A 16,044-nucleotide genomic window follows, 5' to 3' on the forward strand; every position below is an offset into this window, starting at 1 on the left:
TTTGAAATCACAATCTCCCATCTCATTTACTGATACAGCTGGTAGGAAATCTTAATCTCCTATCTCATTTACAGATACAGATGGTAGAAAATGAAGTGGTTTTCTTCCAGAAAGTTCAGTATTCAGTTCAGAGTTTTTTTAAATGGGGGGAGGGGGCTCATGGTTTGGGCACGTGGTAGTCTGGGGGGTGCGACCCTTCCCGGACTCGTCCGAAACAGCCCAGCAGAAGGTCGACAGCCGTGGTGACGGTGGAGCTGATCTCGGCGTCAGAGCCACCGCGCTTGGGGTTCACCTCCACCATGTCAACAGCTGACAGCAGGCCTGAGAGACACAGGTAACACACGCATAAGTAAGTGCACATACACACACACACACACACACACACACACACACACACACACACACACACACACACACACACACACACACACACACACACACACACACACACACACAAGTAAGTGCACATACATGTATACAGGTGTACACACACACACAAGTAAGTACACGCATACAGGTGTTCCAGAATGTACTGGTGAGACTTTATTGCAGCGTATCAAAGCTGCGGTGGTACCGGGAGCATCTAACCAGAACTTTCTTGGCACCAACTTTTATACAGATTGTAAGCTCATCCCATTTCTCACACATGTTGTATGTTGGCAACTTATCATGAAGGCCAAAAGGCCTTGGGCTGGGCTACTATACAGTGGTCATGTGATTATTGGGCTGGGCTACTATACAGTGGTCATGTGATTATTGGGCCGGGCTACTATACAGTGGTCATGTGATTATTGGGCCGGGCTACTATACAGTGGTCATGTGATTATTGGGCCGGGCTACTATACAGTGGTCATGTGATTATTGGGCTGGGCTACTATACAGTGGTCATGTGATTACTGGGCTGGGCTACTATACAGTGGTCATGTGATTACTGGGCTGGGCTACTATACAGTGGTCATGTGATTATTGGGCAGGGCTACTATACAGTGGTCATGTGATTATTGTATGTCGGCACTTGCCTTCAGAGAGAATGAAACAAAAGGGAAAACGAATATGAAACTTCCCTCGGCGCACACACACACACACACACATTACTTTAATGGTGGATGCACCCGGGCCTACCGCAGCTTTGTTACGCTGTAATAAGTCTCACCAGTATTGCAACTTCTCCAGTGTAAGTCTCAATTATTTTTAAGTTAAGTTAGTTATTTTTTAAGGTATATACATTTTCTACAACACACATGTAATAACACACACGGACCCACACAGTGACAGAGACAAGCTTGTGTATTAAAACACATATGCATGCATACAGGGAAAGAGACAAGTTTGTATATTAACACACACTCACACACACATTAACACTCACACACACACACATTAACATACACTCACACGCACATACACACACACATTAACGTACACACACACACACAGTATGTGCGCTGGTATCCATACATTTATCCATTCACTGGTCTATCTATTCATTTACCAATCAGTGTGGGTAACTCCACCTGAGAGGCAAGACTACAGACTAACTACCTCTCTCTCTGTCTCCATATCTGTCTATCATCCATCATTTCATCTCTCTCCATTTCTACATCTGTCTAGCTTCCATCCATCCATCCATCTCTCCATCCCTCGAACCACCCCTCTCTCCATCCATCCACCCATCTCTTCATCCATTCATCGTTCTCTACATCTGCCTAGCCTCCATCAAGCTATCATTCTGTCCCTCCATTCACTGATCTTACCTGTCTGCCATATATGCTCAGTGATGTAGATTCCCTCTCTGTCCATTCACTGATCTTACCTGTCTGCCATATGAGCTCAGTGATGTAGATTCCCTCTCTGTCCATTCACTGATCTTACCTGTTTGGCATATGAGCTCAGTGATGTAGATACCCTCTCTGTAAGTCAGACCTCCCGTCACGGGCGTCCCTGTGGCAGGGGCTATGGAGGGGTCGAGCGCATCGATGTCATAGCTCAGGTGAATGGGCTTCTTCCCCCTGTGACATACACATGGAGTCAAAGGTTATTGTCAGGTCGAAGGTCAATGTCATGTCAAATGGCAACGTTGTCTTTGGTCTTTACGCATTTTTTCTTGAGTTGATTTCTACGTGCTAGTTTTCTTTCCCTATGCTTTGCCTTTGGGTAGGATGAGAACACACTACAGAAATTTCAGTGCTGAGGGGACAATCATAATGATCAGTTTAATTGTGGTTCAATCATAATGATCAGTTTAACTGTGGCTCACTCATAATGATCAGTTTTACTGTGGCTCACTCATAACGATGAGTTTAACTGACGAACTGATGAATGTGACACAGCCAGGAATATAAACACATTTTGTAGAGTAAGAGGAATTTCGTGCTCTTGCTCTTACCTTGAGAAGAGGTGATCACACGTCTGCTCCATGACCTTTGCGATTCCCAGCCGATCCACCTCTGTCATGGAGAACATCTTGATGTTGAGGTTCTTCAGGATGAAACTTGTACATGAAAAGTGATTCACACACAGGGTTAGGCAAGACCTCACTCTCAGCCTGAAGTTAACTGCTCAACCTGTCAGACCCCTCATTGGATAAGGTGACGGCTCACTCTCAGCCTGAGAGTCAGACCTGTCAACACTGTAACGGTCTAGCGGCAGCGGCCAATCAGATTGTTTGGTGTCGTCTCTGACAGTTTGAAAATGCTATTTCCACACGCTACCACACGCCCACTCAAAGCGATGCAAGCGTATCGCGTCGCTGTCATGGGTTTGCACGGTGCCTATGTCTGGTACGACCAAGGGGACGCAGTGAAAATGACTCACTCTGATGCTGTACCACACAATAAAAGCTGTGGCTATGAGATTTAATTTGTGAGCATGAAGCCGTAACGTTATGGAAACATTTTGTGTTTCCTCTTCCCTCATGTTCAGTCAGTCTGGGAACGTTTTTGTTTAATTGCCTCAGTAAATGCAAAACATGACAAGTCAACAGATGATGTAATGTGCAAATGTTTTAGCCAAACCATTACACTTGGTGCTCATGGGAAAGTTTGGCACTGGCGTTGTGAAAGGATCTTGTAGAATGACGTAAAAGTAAATGTATAACAAGGCCTATTGCCACTAACACAGCGGCCATTGGAATGGAAATAGTGTTCACTTTGTCCCCTGTCCTTTTCCATAGAGAAAGTTTGCAGGGCAGAAGTGTGTTTGAACATCTTCTTTTACGATGGTTATTGGGTCACAGAGGCAGAATGCGAAATATGCTAAATTATCATTTCAATTCCCATTTAGTTAAGATTGAAGATTTAAAATAAGTCCTGTGACACTCTCTGTTCTGACAATGGCCCACGTGATTTAAAATAAGTCCTGTAACACTCTCTGTACTGACAATGGCACACGGGATTTAGGTGTTTAGGCGTGAGGTATGAGGTATTCATTTCTCCACGTAGAGAGATTTCAACTAAACAGATAGTTGATCCGGCTTGCCTTAAGATTAGTATTGAATTAGCACTATGACTCAAATGTATGCAGCATTTCTAAAGCACATGCAAACCCGTGGCCTTGGTGTCGTTCGCACTTTGCTCCAGCAGTTGAGTTGCTAGTGCAGCACCTCCGGGAAAGAACCTTCATCCTCGAAGGGAAAGTTTTCCTCTAAGGTTGATGCCGCTCTGCTCTTCCGCTTATAAACACTAAAAATGCATGACCCTAATATGACACCTACCTTCATATAGTGCTTTTAAAGAGGCTGTTAATGATAACCATGCGTCGTAAATGAAGACTACGCATACTCACTGCTCTCCGGGGTCCACATCTCTCAGGCCGATATAGACGAGGTCCTTCGCCCGCACACACGGCGTGAGCCATGAGAAATTAGGAATGGTTGGGATCTGAAGACAGAGAGCAGAGGGACAGACAGGAACTGGAGATGTAGCAGATCAAAATGGCCTCATATAGATGGATACGGATGAACAGACAACAGAATGACCATGACTTGACTTGACAGGTAGGCAATGAGTCGGTGAAACAGAAAGGGGAAAAAATGCCACATCCTTTGGACATTTAAGTCAGGATCTGTCTAAATCAATGAACAGAACAAGTCATCAACATAGCTTGGATGGGCATGGATGAACAGACAATATAATAACAACAACCTGATAGACAGGCAGCAAGAACAGCAGGTCTTTGATTTCAACTGAAAAGTGTCTCACCATCGGTCCTAACAGTAAGTTCTGAGACATGTTACTCATGTTCTCTAAATTCTAATTCTAAATTCTAAATTCAGTAACACTCCAAGTCAACATGTGAACATCAGACTGACGGTCTCGGCTGGTCCCTATGCTTTTCCATTCAAATTCCTTTGACTTGACTTGACTGATGGAAACCCCACGGCAGAATAGCAGTGTGTTTTTAGTCTCTGATGCCTGTGTTCAACTTAATTGTCTCTGACCTACTGATAAAAGTTTATTTAAATGTGACTAGCATTGGGACAACACACACATACACACACACTACATTTTATCCAAAGCTGAGGTAGATTACAATCCAAAACACACACACACACACACACACACACCTTTGAGTGTAGTTCGTGGATGAGGTAGGACATGGGTTGGCCGTGGATGTTGCCTGTAGGGCTTGTTAGTGGCGTGTTGATATCAGCGTGAGCGTCCACCCACACCACACTCAGCTCACCGCGACATGACGCATGGCCGTGAATGGAGCCAATCGCCAGACTGCCGAATACATACACACACACACACACACACACACATATTAGCATGACCACTGACACACACACACACACATATTAGCATCACCGCTCACACACACACACACATATTAGCATGACCACTCACACACAGACACACACACATGTATTAGTATAACAACTCACACACATACGCACACATATTAGTATAACAACTCACACACACACACACACACACACACACACACATATATTAGTATAACCACTCACACACACACATGCACACACCTATATTCTTGGTCAGATGAGACCAAGATAAATTTGTCCGGCTCATGTTTGCCGTGAACTTGGACGTGCCAGGATGTGTTTAGTGTTTTTTTAACAACGTGGTTTAAACGCTTGAAGTATGACCCAACTTTCCCATTTCACAATTCCCATTTCCAACTTTCCCATTTCACAATTCCCATTTCCAAAGTCCACTCCCCCCTCCCTATGCCCCTTCCACACTGATGTCAGAAGCACTAAACCGATCGAGACGAGAGACCTGTTGCCTGTTTTCCTCTCCCAAACTAGTATGAGGGCAGGGACACTGTGTGAGAAGATCTAAATGTGTTGTTTCAGTGTCAGTTTTAAAAGACTATCAGTTTACTATACTCTATATAAATACACTATTCTAGAATAAATGACATTCACACAAGTTTTAATGAATAGTTTAACTTGACAGATACAAATCGATCCTTGTTTTATTCTTCACCGATTTAGGTCAGTGTTTCTCAAGCCCCACCCCAAGTGATCACCTGTCTGTCTGGCATCATTGCGACTACATCTGGACACACTCTGAAGTCCAATGCAGTTAGTCAAGCTTAATTCGCCCTGTCGAGAACCACTGAGTTAGGTGATTTTAAAGATGAAGTCCTCTAGCACGCTCTTATCCATGATCAGCTGCAGCATGTTTGGCAGGTTGTTACACACACACACACACACACAGACAGACACACACACACACACACACACACACACGAGTTTGTATAAGTGCGTTCACACCTGTGGTCTCCTCCCAGCATCACGGAGGTGTGGCCATCCCTCTTCACCCTGGCAACCGCGTTAGACAGCTGCTCATTGGCTCGCCCCACCGCCCGTGGTCTCTTCACCCCGTGAACGGGCTCGTCACTGGCCACCTCGTCAAAGGGAACATTCCCATAATCCTTCACTGTGCAGCCTGTAAGGATGAAGCATTGGTGAGTGGACAAAAGGACTCATGCAGCACTATCACACGAAAGGGAGCGCTATTATAGTGTAGAGCTGTGCCTGGCTCCACTGGCCTATTGCTCCCAAATCTGTTTTTCCACTGGGATTATAATCTGAAACTATATCGCACGATGAATCGATGGATCATTCTGAGGGGCGATGAATCGATGGGTCGGTGAGTTTGGGTCTAGTTATAGCAGATGAGTTAAAAGCGTAAACCCAGGACTAACGGGAGGTGATGTACACCACTGGAATCCCCCTTTCAGATCTCCTCTAGCTCAAACTTTCAAGGAAATCTAATCTATGTGTAACACACAGACCTACACCTAGTTTACCAATGGTGTGTGGTGATCTGGTCTCTAAAGTACAGTGATTTGATCTTTCAACAACTGGAAAATCCCCTGAACAACACACCACCAGATGGATTACATGCAAACAACAACAGTAGGTTAAATGCATTACCATTTCACCAGTGCAACTTTAACGTTAACGTTACTTATCTCACACTCGCCATGGAAATGAATCACTGATTTTGACGCATGGTGTTACTGGAAAGAGAGAGAGAGAGAGAGAGAGAGAGAGAGAGAGAGAGAGTGTGTGTGTGTGTGTGTGTGTGTGTGTGTGTGTGTGCATGCATGCGTATGCGTGCGTGCGTGCGTGTGTGAGTTCTTGCTCACACACCCCTGTACCAGCTGAGGAGAATGGAATGGAATGGGGGGTCAGAGGTCGAGTGTCAGTCATGAATGTGCTTTCACTGCCATGCTCCCATAGTTATTCTGTCATTGTCCCTCTCCTTGTCTCCCGCTGGCTTTCTCGGAAACACACATTCTCATTCACTTACTCACTCACTCAATCTCTCTCTCTCTCTCTCACACACACACATATTCACGCACACACACATTCTCACTCACTCACTCAATCTCTCTCTCTCTCTCTCTCACACACACACACATATGCACGCACACACACTATCTCACTCACTCACTCAATCTCTCTCTCTCTCTCACACACAGACACGCACACACGTATGCACGCACACACACATTCTCATTCACTCACTCACTCACTCAAACTCTCTCTCTCTCTCTCTCTCACACACACACACACACACACACACACACACACACACACATATGCACGCACACACACATTCTCACTTACTCACTCAATCTCTCTCTCTCTCACACACACACACACACACACACGCACACACGTATGCACGCACACACACATTCTCACTCACTCAATCTTTCTCTCTCTCTCTCATGCATGCACACACACATTCTCTCTCTCTCTCTCTCTCTCCCTCTCACGCTCTCTCGCTTGTACACACACACACACACACACACCCATGCCCACAAAGGCACGCTAGGTGGGTGTTCCAAGGCCGGCACCCCTGATCCTATCAGATCCTGTCTCTGGGTTTCTATGAATAAAGTAGAACCTGAGTCGGCCCTTTATCTCTCTTTCTCTCTCCCTCTCTTTTCCCCTCTCCCTCTTTCTCTCTCCCTCGCTCATTCTCTTTTGAAGTCTCACAGTTTGCACCTCTTCGCTGTTACCCCCTTAATGCTCTTTCTATCACTCACTTGCTTTTTCTCTTTTCCTCTCTTTTTCTATTTGTCTCTTTATTTTCTATCCATGCATGTTCTTTTCTCTTCCATTTGTTTTCTCTCACACCTACAATCTCTCTCTCTCTCTCTCTCTCACACACAGACACACACACACACACAAATACAAATCCTGTCCCCATGTTTCCTAATTAAAGGGATCCTCTCCTCCTGTTCTACTCGTCTGGTCTGGTTTGGCCCTGGTCAGTCTTGCTGGCTCAGACACACACACACACACACACACACACACACACACACACACACACACACACACACACACACACACACACACACACACACACACACACACACACACACACACACAGTTTACCTGGCTGAGCCCCATTGTGAATCCTCTCATTGGTAAATACACACCTGCTTATGGAGCTGCTAGCCTGAACACACACACAGTTCACCGGGCATGAATGCCAAATGGACACGAACACAGGGCAATGGACACACACACAGGGTAATGGACTTTTAAGTGCATTTACTGTCCTGCAGATGATGTTTGCTGACAGTTGTAAAATATAAAAAAACTAAATCTAACCATATCTTCATTATTGCCAGTATATGGTGCATTTGTTGCAACTTTCTGAAGTTTGTGTTATCATAGACATGACTCAATTTCCTGCAAGTCAAAGTAAAGACAGGTTCTTCCTGAGAAGTGCAAGAGAAAAATCACAAATGTCCTAACTGCACCACTCTCTCACACACACACACACACACATGATCGATTGTCCAATCCTCATAAGCAAACAGACGAAATAGGGACGTTCCTTTATAGCTTTTAAAAACGGTTGACTTGGCAGTCTATGTCTTTAATGCCTGGCTGTTGAAAAGGAAGGTCTGTGTCTGTGAAGGGCTGTTGTGTGGCTGCCTGGCATCTTCAGGGTCAGTCAAAACACTAGTGTCACTGGACACCTGAGCTTTGCCTGGCACTTTAAATATTTATGGCGAGACCACAATCAAGTCTAGCCGATGTGTTACACAAGGCACAAACCTCTGTGACTCTGCCTTTTACCTTTAGTCATTTAGAATAATCTCGGACGGTTCCGTCCAGCCCCTTTGATGTTTTGAGGTTAACACATTGTACTCCGCATCCAATAGATAAATGATGGTAGATAGCTATAGCTTTAGAACAGCGAGAAAAAGGGAATACTATATTACCTTGCCCTTTAAGTTTCTCAACCAATCCGGCGCCTCGAATGAGATCTGGTCCTTCTTCTACTCCCGCTCTCGGCTGCGGTGATAGTAATTGATGGGTTAGTTTTTCTTTAACAAGATAGAAAGCGTTTTAACATCACATTGTGCCTTTTATAGATTATGGAGGTTGAGAAACTCATCCTGGCTCCAGGAATGTAGGCTACGTTATGTTAGGGTATTATAATGTAGGCTATACAGTGTATAATCCCGTTATGGAATGATTCCCGAAAATTCACCTGTCCTTTCCAGGAAGGAGCTCCCACGATCCCGACCGAGTGATGCCCTCTCGTGAACGTCCGCAAAACGAGCCGCAGCCCCTCCGAGCCCTTCGTCAGTGGCATGTCGCGGGACAGGCTGCTTGCCGCAGTCCGCTAGAGCGTGCTTTACAAATCGCGAGCGAGAGGCTTTGCCTACACGTGTGATGACACGTTCGACTGTGTCACACTAGGCAAGTAGACGTCGAGGATATATAGGCTTGGACTGATGGTGCGCCGCCCCGGGACCCGTACATAGAGCCGACACATTCTGGATATATGGCCTTAAGTCACCGGGTAGTGGCTCGAATGATTGCGTGACGTAATACGCGTAATTCACTGACGGGCTCTCGAAAACGTATACTCAGCAGTCTAAATTAAAATTAGATGAGTTTGGCGCGTGGTTGTTTGGTGGTTGCGGCTATTCAGAGATTAAAGTTTCTGGAAAGTGAAAATCTGTGTTGTTAGTTCTTGGTCTCAGAAATGGGTGATTAAGGATGAGGCGCAGTGACTCGCAGCTATAGCCCTGATTATTACTCCCAAGGTGGAGTAATCAAGCGCTGCACAGTGCACAGAAAGTTGGAAGATGCTCACACCCAGATGAAAAGCTGCCCTCTTGGCTATTTCAAGAAGAAAACTCAAGGTAAATCATTGCACGTCGGTATGTACCCAGCATTGGGTATGTACCGATATGTCGAATTATGTTGATGCCAAAACATTCACTTAGGTGACAACCCAAACTAGATAGCTCTTACACCAATAATTAGCTGTCAAGTGAAGTTCTCTTTTTTTCTCTCTCTCTCTATCTCTTAAGTTATGTTAAGTTAAAATAGGAAACAGTGTTGCCAAAGCAAACTATGAATTAAACACATACAAGGCTATAGGGAAAAAGAAAACAAAATAGTTGATGGTTAAATGTAATCTTAGTATCTAGGTAGATAAACCTCCCCAACCTACCAATGCCAATCTCTCATTATTTTTAAATGGTTCTTTTTTATTTGATACTTTCCATATTATTAGCCCATATCTTGTCTGTCGTTATGAAATATTGGCTAATATCGTAAGATTTTGACCATTTCAAGTAGGCTAATGAAAGCGTGATGAAAATCTACTGATCTCTTGAACTATTCATTATTTTGTGCTCCCCTAGGCCTATAATTGGCCGACTCAAAAACACAAAGCCCCCTGACTAAGGAGAACAATGACGCTACTATAAGCAAAGTGGTTGAGGTCGTTTAGTCTGGTTCACTCCTTCTTCAGCATCATCTTACAGTACGGTTCAGAGTTCATGCTGTTATCATGTGGATTTTACCAACTGTCTGCAACATAAGAGCGCCCTCGCCTGGTGGTTTTTGGATGCGACACTGGACACCTGTGTGACAGGTCCACCATGATACCTCCAATGAGCGGAGCTTGAGGTGATTGAATGTTATGCAACTTAATTGCAGCGCAGGAAAACATAGCCGCCACATTTCTGCATTACCACTGCACCCGCAGGATCCTGTCCAGCCATGCATCTCCAGTGTGTTTGAGGGTAACATAGTGGGGCAGCGAAGCCTAATACAGTATGTCAATCATGCCATGTACTTAAATTCGATTGATGATGGATGAATGAGGAATTAGGGGACCATTACCATCCCTTACATAAAATGGCCACTAGGGGCGCTTTCATTCTTGCTCATGGGTTGCCTGTCCCTGTGTGTTTTCCCTGCATACATGACTAGCTAGTGATGTGTCAATCACAAGCTCTTTTCCTAACCACTTTCCCTTTCCCTTGAGGAAAAAATCATGGTGTCAAGCTAAGATGTTAAATAGAAAACATAAGAACTTATGAAAAGACAGCCGCTGTGCCGCACACACACACAGTATGTCAAAAGGCAGACTTGTAAATAAGGTCTTTAAAATTGTAGTGGCACAGGTTTCGGGGTTACCCTTTCACCCTGTTCCTCATTCCCCAATGCTTGTACCATCTGGAGAGTGTGGGTGCAGATTTGTCAGACTTGCAGCCATTTGCCATAAAAAGTAAATAAACATGAAAAATAAATGCTGATATTTCAGTGTCCTTTTGATCTTTAGTTTTGCCGATGCATCCACGGTCAGGACTACGACCTGGCCAAGACTCCAGTTGAGTAGGCTGATGCTGAGGTCAATGACGGTGGTTGCTCCGTAACCAGTGGTGGCACCTGAAAAATTCTCGGCGCGGGGGGGGGGGGGGATCAATACATAGAGTAGCTGTAGTTACTGGTGGAAAGCTATGGAAGAATGTTGCATCCAGGAGCCTTCATAAGCAAAAATGATGTGGCTCCACAATAAATTATCCCATTTATTCATTATACACATTACTCAATAGCTTAACAGGACAGTAACAACATAAAGAAGGGGGCAACATATAAGTCAAAACCAACTATATTTATTGACTGATCTTGAAAGTATTGGCTTACAAAAGCAAAATAAGTCATAACATAGAAAACAACTCAGTGTTAGTGCAAGTAGCGAACATTCACACTGTGAAACCTATGAAATGTGACAGTGGTATATAGAACCCATAGAGATTGCATTGAAAAAAATAAATGTTTTACCCCCCTGTAAAACATTAATTTCTTTCAATGCAATCTCTATGTGTTCTATATACCACTGTCTATGAGAGACGTCTGGGGCAATTTTCAACTTGGCTGAAATCGCCCCAAAAGAGGCGGGACCATTTGAAGCACGACTTTAGCCTGATTGGATAATGACATTCAGAGGCCGATCAGACGGTGAAGTACACTCATAACCACTGTAGCAGTGGTAGAATCCCGTTTTGCAGTGCGTCGCCCAAATCGCCCATATGGACAAACAGCCCCTGGTCCAGAAGTCATGGTTGGTCTTGGCATCTCATCCCGAGATCCTTCAGCTCCATCTCTGACTGGGGCGTCTCTCTTCTCTGCAGAGTCTCATACACTGAGGCCTGAGCTCTTCTCTGGAGAGGCATGTAGGTGTCACTCACATTCCTCACAATCTGAAATATGTTAACACACAGATGCATGACTGAACACTTTGATAGAGGTTGGTTAAGGTTTTATATAGGGCAGTGCTATCGCTGATTTAACTAACATAGATGATCCGGCTAATAACATCAGTCTAGGATGACTTACCTGGAGAGTGTCATACTCAGAGGATGTGCTCCTGGGGTTGAGAGCGGTGTATGTCTCATCACGGGCATCAGAATAGACAGCCTATGACAATATTGGTAGAAAGACATGATTATAAAACTTCATGAAACCCAATTCACTGTCACCAAGCATGCAGCTTTTTGATTGTTTATTTTAGGGATTTTAAAAGTTTCAGATTACCTTTTGGTTCATTCCGAGGTTTCTCTCAGTTCCTTCACGTCTACTGATTAAAGAAACAGAGTAAGCCTCATAAAACCATGTTCATATAATTAAACTACAATTTAAGGATGAACATTCTGTATTGCCCAGAGAAAGCCAAATATATGAAGTTTTATATATTCAATCATAGAAATAATATGCAGTTAGCAATATACATTGTATGCCTGTTTTTGCACAAAATGATTTCAGAGGAAGCAAATTTCACTGAATCACCTCATATACACAATTCCAAGTAACAGCAGGACAGCAAGAATGATGATTATGGTGATGATGTCAGCCACTTCTCAGGGAAAATGAAAGACTTGATAATGAAACAGTAAATACATGCAACATTATCAACAGTGCTGTAAGTGACACTTTGCAGGAAAAGCTAACTGGCTTTACATTCTGAATGCCATAATGTGACAAGATGATGACAACAGTCACAGCTGTTTCAAACCTCCTCCTTCTAATCATCAACACAAGCATTAAATCACATATTCATTACAGAATTTTGTAAACAAACAGCAGACTTTTAACAGGCAGAGATACATTTTAGTATTGTCATAAAACAACACAACACTGACCTTCTGTAGGAACTGCAACTCCAGTAGAGGTCTGAGAGCCAACTTCATTCTCTGCCTCACAGTAGTAAAGTCCACTGGAATCAGAGGTCACATAGAAGCTGATGCTGTCACCTGTGCCCCTAATAAGAGATTCAGCTCCAGTCCTCATATACCAGGTGTAGTTGTGCACTGGTGGGTTGGCATCACTGCTGCAGGTCAGAGTCACAGAACTGCCCTCTACTATTTCCCCAGGACTGATAGACACTGAGACATTCTTTGGCTTGTCTGTTAAAATGTATGCAAGTTTTATCTTAATAACTACCAAAAGTATGCTTGTGACAAATTAAGACATTTCAGTCTGATTTTGGTAGCAGTTAGAACATATACACCTACAATTAAACAAGAGATAATATATTTTCAATGCAACAAGTTCTGAACCACATTTGTACACACCTGTACACATTCACAGTCAGTTGTAGCAACTTACATCGGACTTTGAGAACCACATCAGAGGAGAAGAGACTTCCATGTCTTCTAACAGCACAGGAGTAACTACCAGCATCCTCTTTGCTGACTGGGTTTAGATGCAGCCTGTTGTCTCGGGTTGCGGGTTTAAAGGTCACAGGCTGTCCGTTCTTGTACCAGATGAAGATGGGGTTGTTACTCAGAATACAGGTTGTATTACAGGTGAGTGTCACTTTCTCTCCCTCTTCCACTGCTTCAGGAGATATCAACACCTGCAGAACTGGAGGATATATTATGTGTAGGGGGACACAGTGATACGTCTACACACATTTCATTATCAAAATAGTTAAAGGGCCTACCTGTAACAGAAATGTTGACTCCAGGTAATCCAGAGTAACCCTCCCCCTGTTCTGTTGTAAACCTGAAGGCATATTGTCCAGAGTGACTCTCTCTCATGTCTTTCAGTCTCAGGGTACAATTATTCTCTTTATTCCCTGTGTGGTTTTGATAGTCTTTATCCAAACTTAGATCTATTGGGAGACGGATTGATTTCTGTTTGTAAATCCAGATAGCTGTGCTGATGTGGTGATCTCTGGGATATTTGTAAGTGCAGGAAATATCCACCGATGAAACGTTCAATACACAGATGCTGTTAGATGAGTAGGTCACGCCCCAACACTGTTTAGATGGAGCACCTACGGCCAGGTGTAAAATATGAGTATTACACACCATATCTATCAGTGTACACATGCACATTATGATTGTGAGAAAGACATCTATGTGGTTATTTGTATACAAAAACGAGAGTAAAAATAAGTAAACTTCTGCTCCAAGTATCCATTGTAATTTACATGAAATAGTCATGTAATGTTCTTGAGTTACATCCCTACTCACACACTGCAGGGGAACGGTGAGCCTCATAACCTCTCACAGCACAGCAGTAAATGTTCTCTTCAAAGGTTCTACTTGAGTCTAATGGTATAGAGGCTGTGGTTTTGTCTTGCAGAGGATGTCCATTCCTGCACCAGACATACTGAGTGTTAGAGCTCAAGCTGCAGGAGGTGCTGCACGTCAGTTCAGTCTGATTCTGTTTCCTTACAACAGCACCCTCCTTCACCTGTAGGTCTGAGAGGAGAGGTTAGAAGTCATTAGGGATTCAACCTTGAATATAATTTCCATTATAATCAGGAAAAGAAAACAAATTGTAAGTTGTATATGTCCATCATTACGTGTAACAGAGACTGTAACACCAGACATGCCAGTTATCCAACTCCTGTGTGAGTTTGTGCGAAACTGAAAGTGATAAACACCAGAGTGATCATCTGAAAGTTTGTCTATTGTCAGACTGCAGTCATAATCATCAGTCACTGTGTTCTCTGACTCTCCCTCTTTTCTCTTCATACCACTCTCCTCTTATATATATATGAGCCCATGAATAGAAATATTTGCAAGGCAGGACCACTGATGCCCCTTTAAGGCCACAGACTTGTGTGGAGGAGTAGGTCACACTCACGCTACACTGAACACCTGAAACACAATGAAGCGTCAATGTAGATAAAAGATTTAAATGCAGAAAGCTTTGAGAAGAGTATTTTCCTGGCACTGATCAGGTATTGTAATTATAAATTCTGATAGCCTAGCCTAGTGTGGGTAGTTTGGGAGTGTCAAATAAATATTTTAAAATAACACTGTTAGTATGATTTCATATAATAGTTTAGATTTATAGTGTAAAGGCCATATAATTCTAGCATATCTTGGAAGTATAACATTATGTCCACTGTACCTGGCAGTCTCAGGAGAAATATTGCAGTCAACATGAGCATGCTTTGAACACCCATTTCTCAATTTCCCTGCAATAATAAAACATCACATTCTACATTATTTAATTTTTATAGGCAGGGTTTAGAAAATGTAATGATTTACTGAAAATGTATGTTTTTTTAATAACAAGGACAAATTAAGTACAGAGAGGGTCTTAAAGGGTTTAGGTTGCTGAATGGATATTCTGTGTGTGCGTGTGTGCTTGTGTGCTTGTGTGCTTGTGTGCTTGTGTGCTTGCCTGTGTCCTCTGGTATGAGCGGAGGTAACTCTATTATATACTCTATTACTAGTCTCAGTAGGGTTCAATGTAACATTCACACTCACATCAGAAAAGGTGGAAGCAATACTACACACTGGAAGAATAGAGACAAGTCTAGCATGCATGCTTACAGGAGAGTAAAGGACACATTACCATGGTGCAGTAATAGACAACAGAACAAAATGCAAAATGTATGAAAAAGAAAAAAACTATTTTTCTTTAAGAAGAAAATGAATGTTAACAAACTTATATTTTCCTTTAAAATGTGAGTGACATGAAACATGGCACCTGCACCCTGCTCTTGTGAATATACAGAGAGGGAACAGAGTTTAGGGCAGAAATGTCTCTACAAAAATGACAGAAACTAACATGCTAACGTTTAAATTCATGGTAACATTAGTGAAACATCAGAATAAAAGAAAGCACTGTCTCTCAAAAAAAGGCACCACTTTCATAGTTATGACTATACATGAATGGATATGCACCTACCTTCTAACGAAGAGACGTTTGCCAAATTTGTACAACCAGCAAATTCGACGAAAAGACTGTTGAAACAAACTGCTGATAGA

General features: G+C 43.2%; 1 protein-coding gene across 1 annotated transcript; it reads right to left on the bottom strand.

Annotated features, from left to right (window-relative positions):
- On the bottom strand, positions 1 to 9,290 carry arg1 (arginase 1). The gene is made up of 8 exons (XM_012837717.3): positions 8,997 to 9,290; positions 8,725 to 8,797; positions 5,744 to 5,918; positions 4,565 to 4,724; positions 3,784 to 3,878; positions 2,387 to 2,491; positions 1,873 to 2,009; positions 1 to 321 (listed from the first exon to the last, which is right to left on the bottom strand). Exons 1-8 carry the CDS (start codon positions 9,099 to 9,101, stop codon positions 158 to 160), a joined length of 1,014 nt encoding a protein of 337 aa, XP_012693171.1. The 5' UTR covers positions 9,102 to 9,290; the 3' UTR covers positions 1 to 157.
- Between the last annotated feature and the right edge of the window lie 6,754 nt (positions 9,291 to 16,044).

The sequence above is a fragment of the Clupea harengus genome, chromosome 1 (genome assembly GCF_900700415.2).
Source record: "Clupea harengus chromosome 1, Ch_v2.0.2, whole genome shotgun sequence".
Lineage (NCBI taxonomy): Eukaryota > Metazoa > Chordata > Actinopteri > Clupeiformes > Clupeidae > Clupea > Clupea harengus.

Excerpts from the sequence above, each read along its gene's own strand:
- arg1 (XM_012837717.3), bottom strand. The coding sequence starts at position 9,101 with ATGCCACTGACGAAGGGCTCGGAGGGGCTGCGGCTCGTTTTGCGGACG. Across the intron at positions 4,725-5,743 it reads ATGCTGGGAGGAGACCACAG|TCTGGCGATTGGCTCCATTC; the intron begins GTGTGAACGCAC and ends TGTATTCGGCAG. Across the intron at positions 2,492-3,783 it reads GATGTGGACCCCGGAGAGCA|TTTCATCCTGAAGAACCTCA; the intron begins GTGAGTATGCGT and ends TTCATGTACAAG.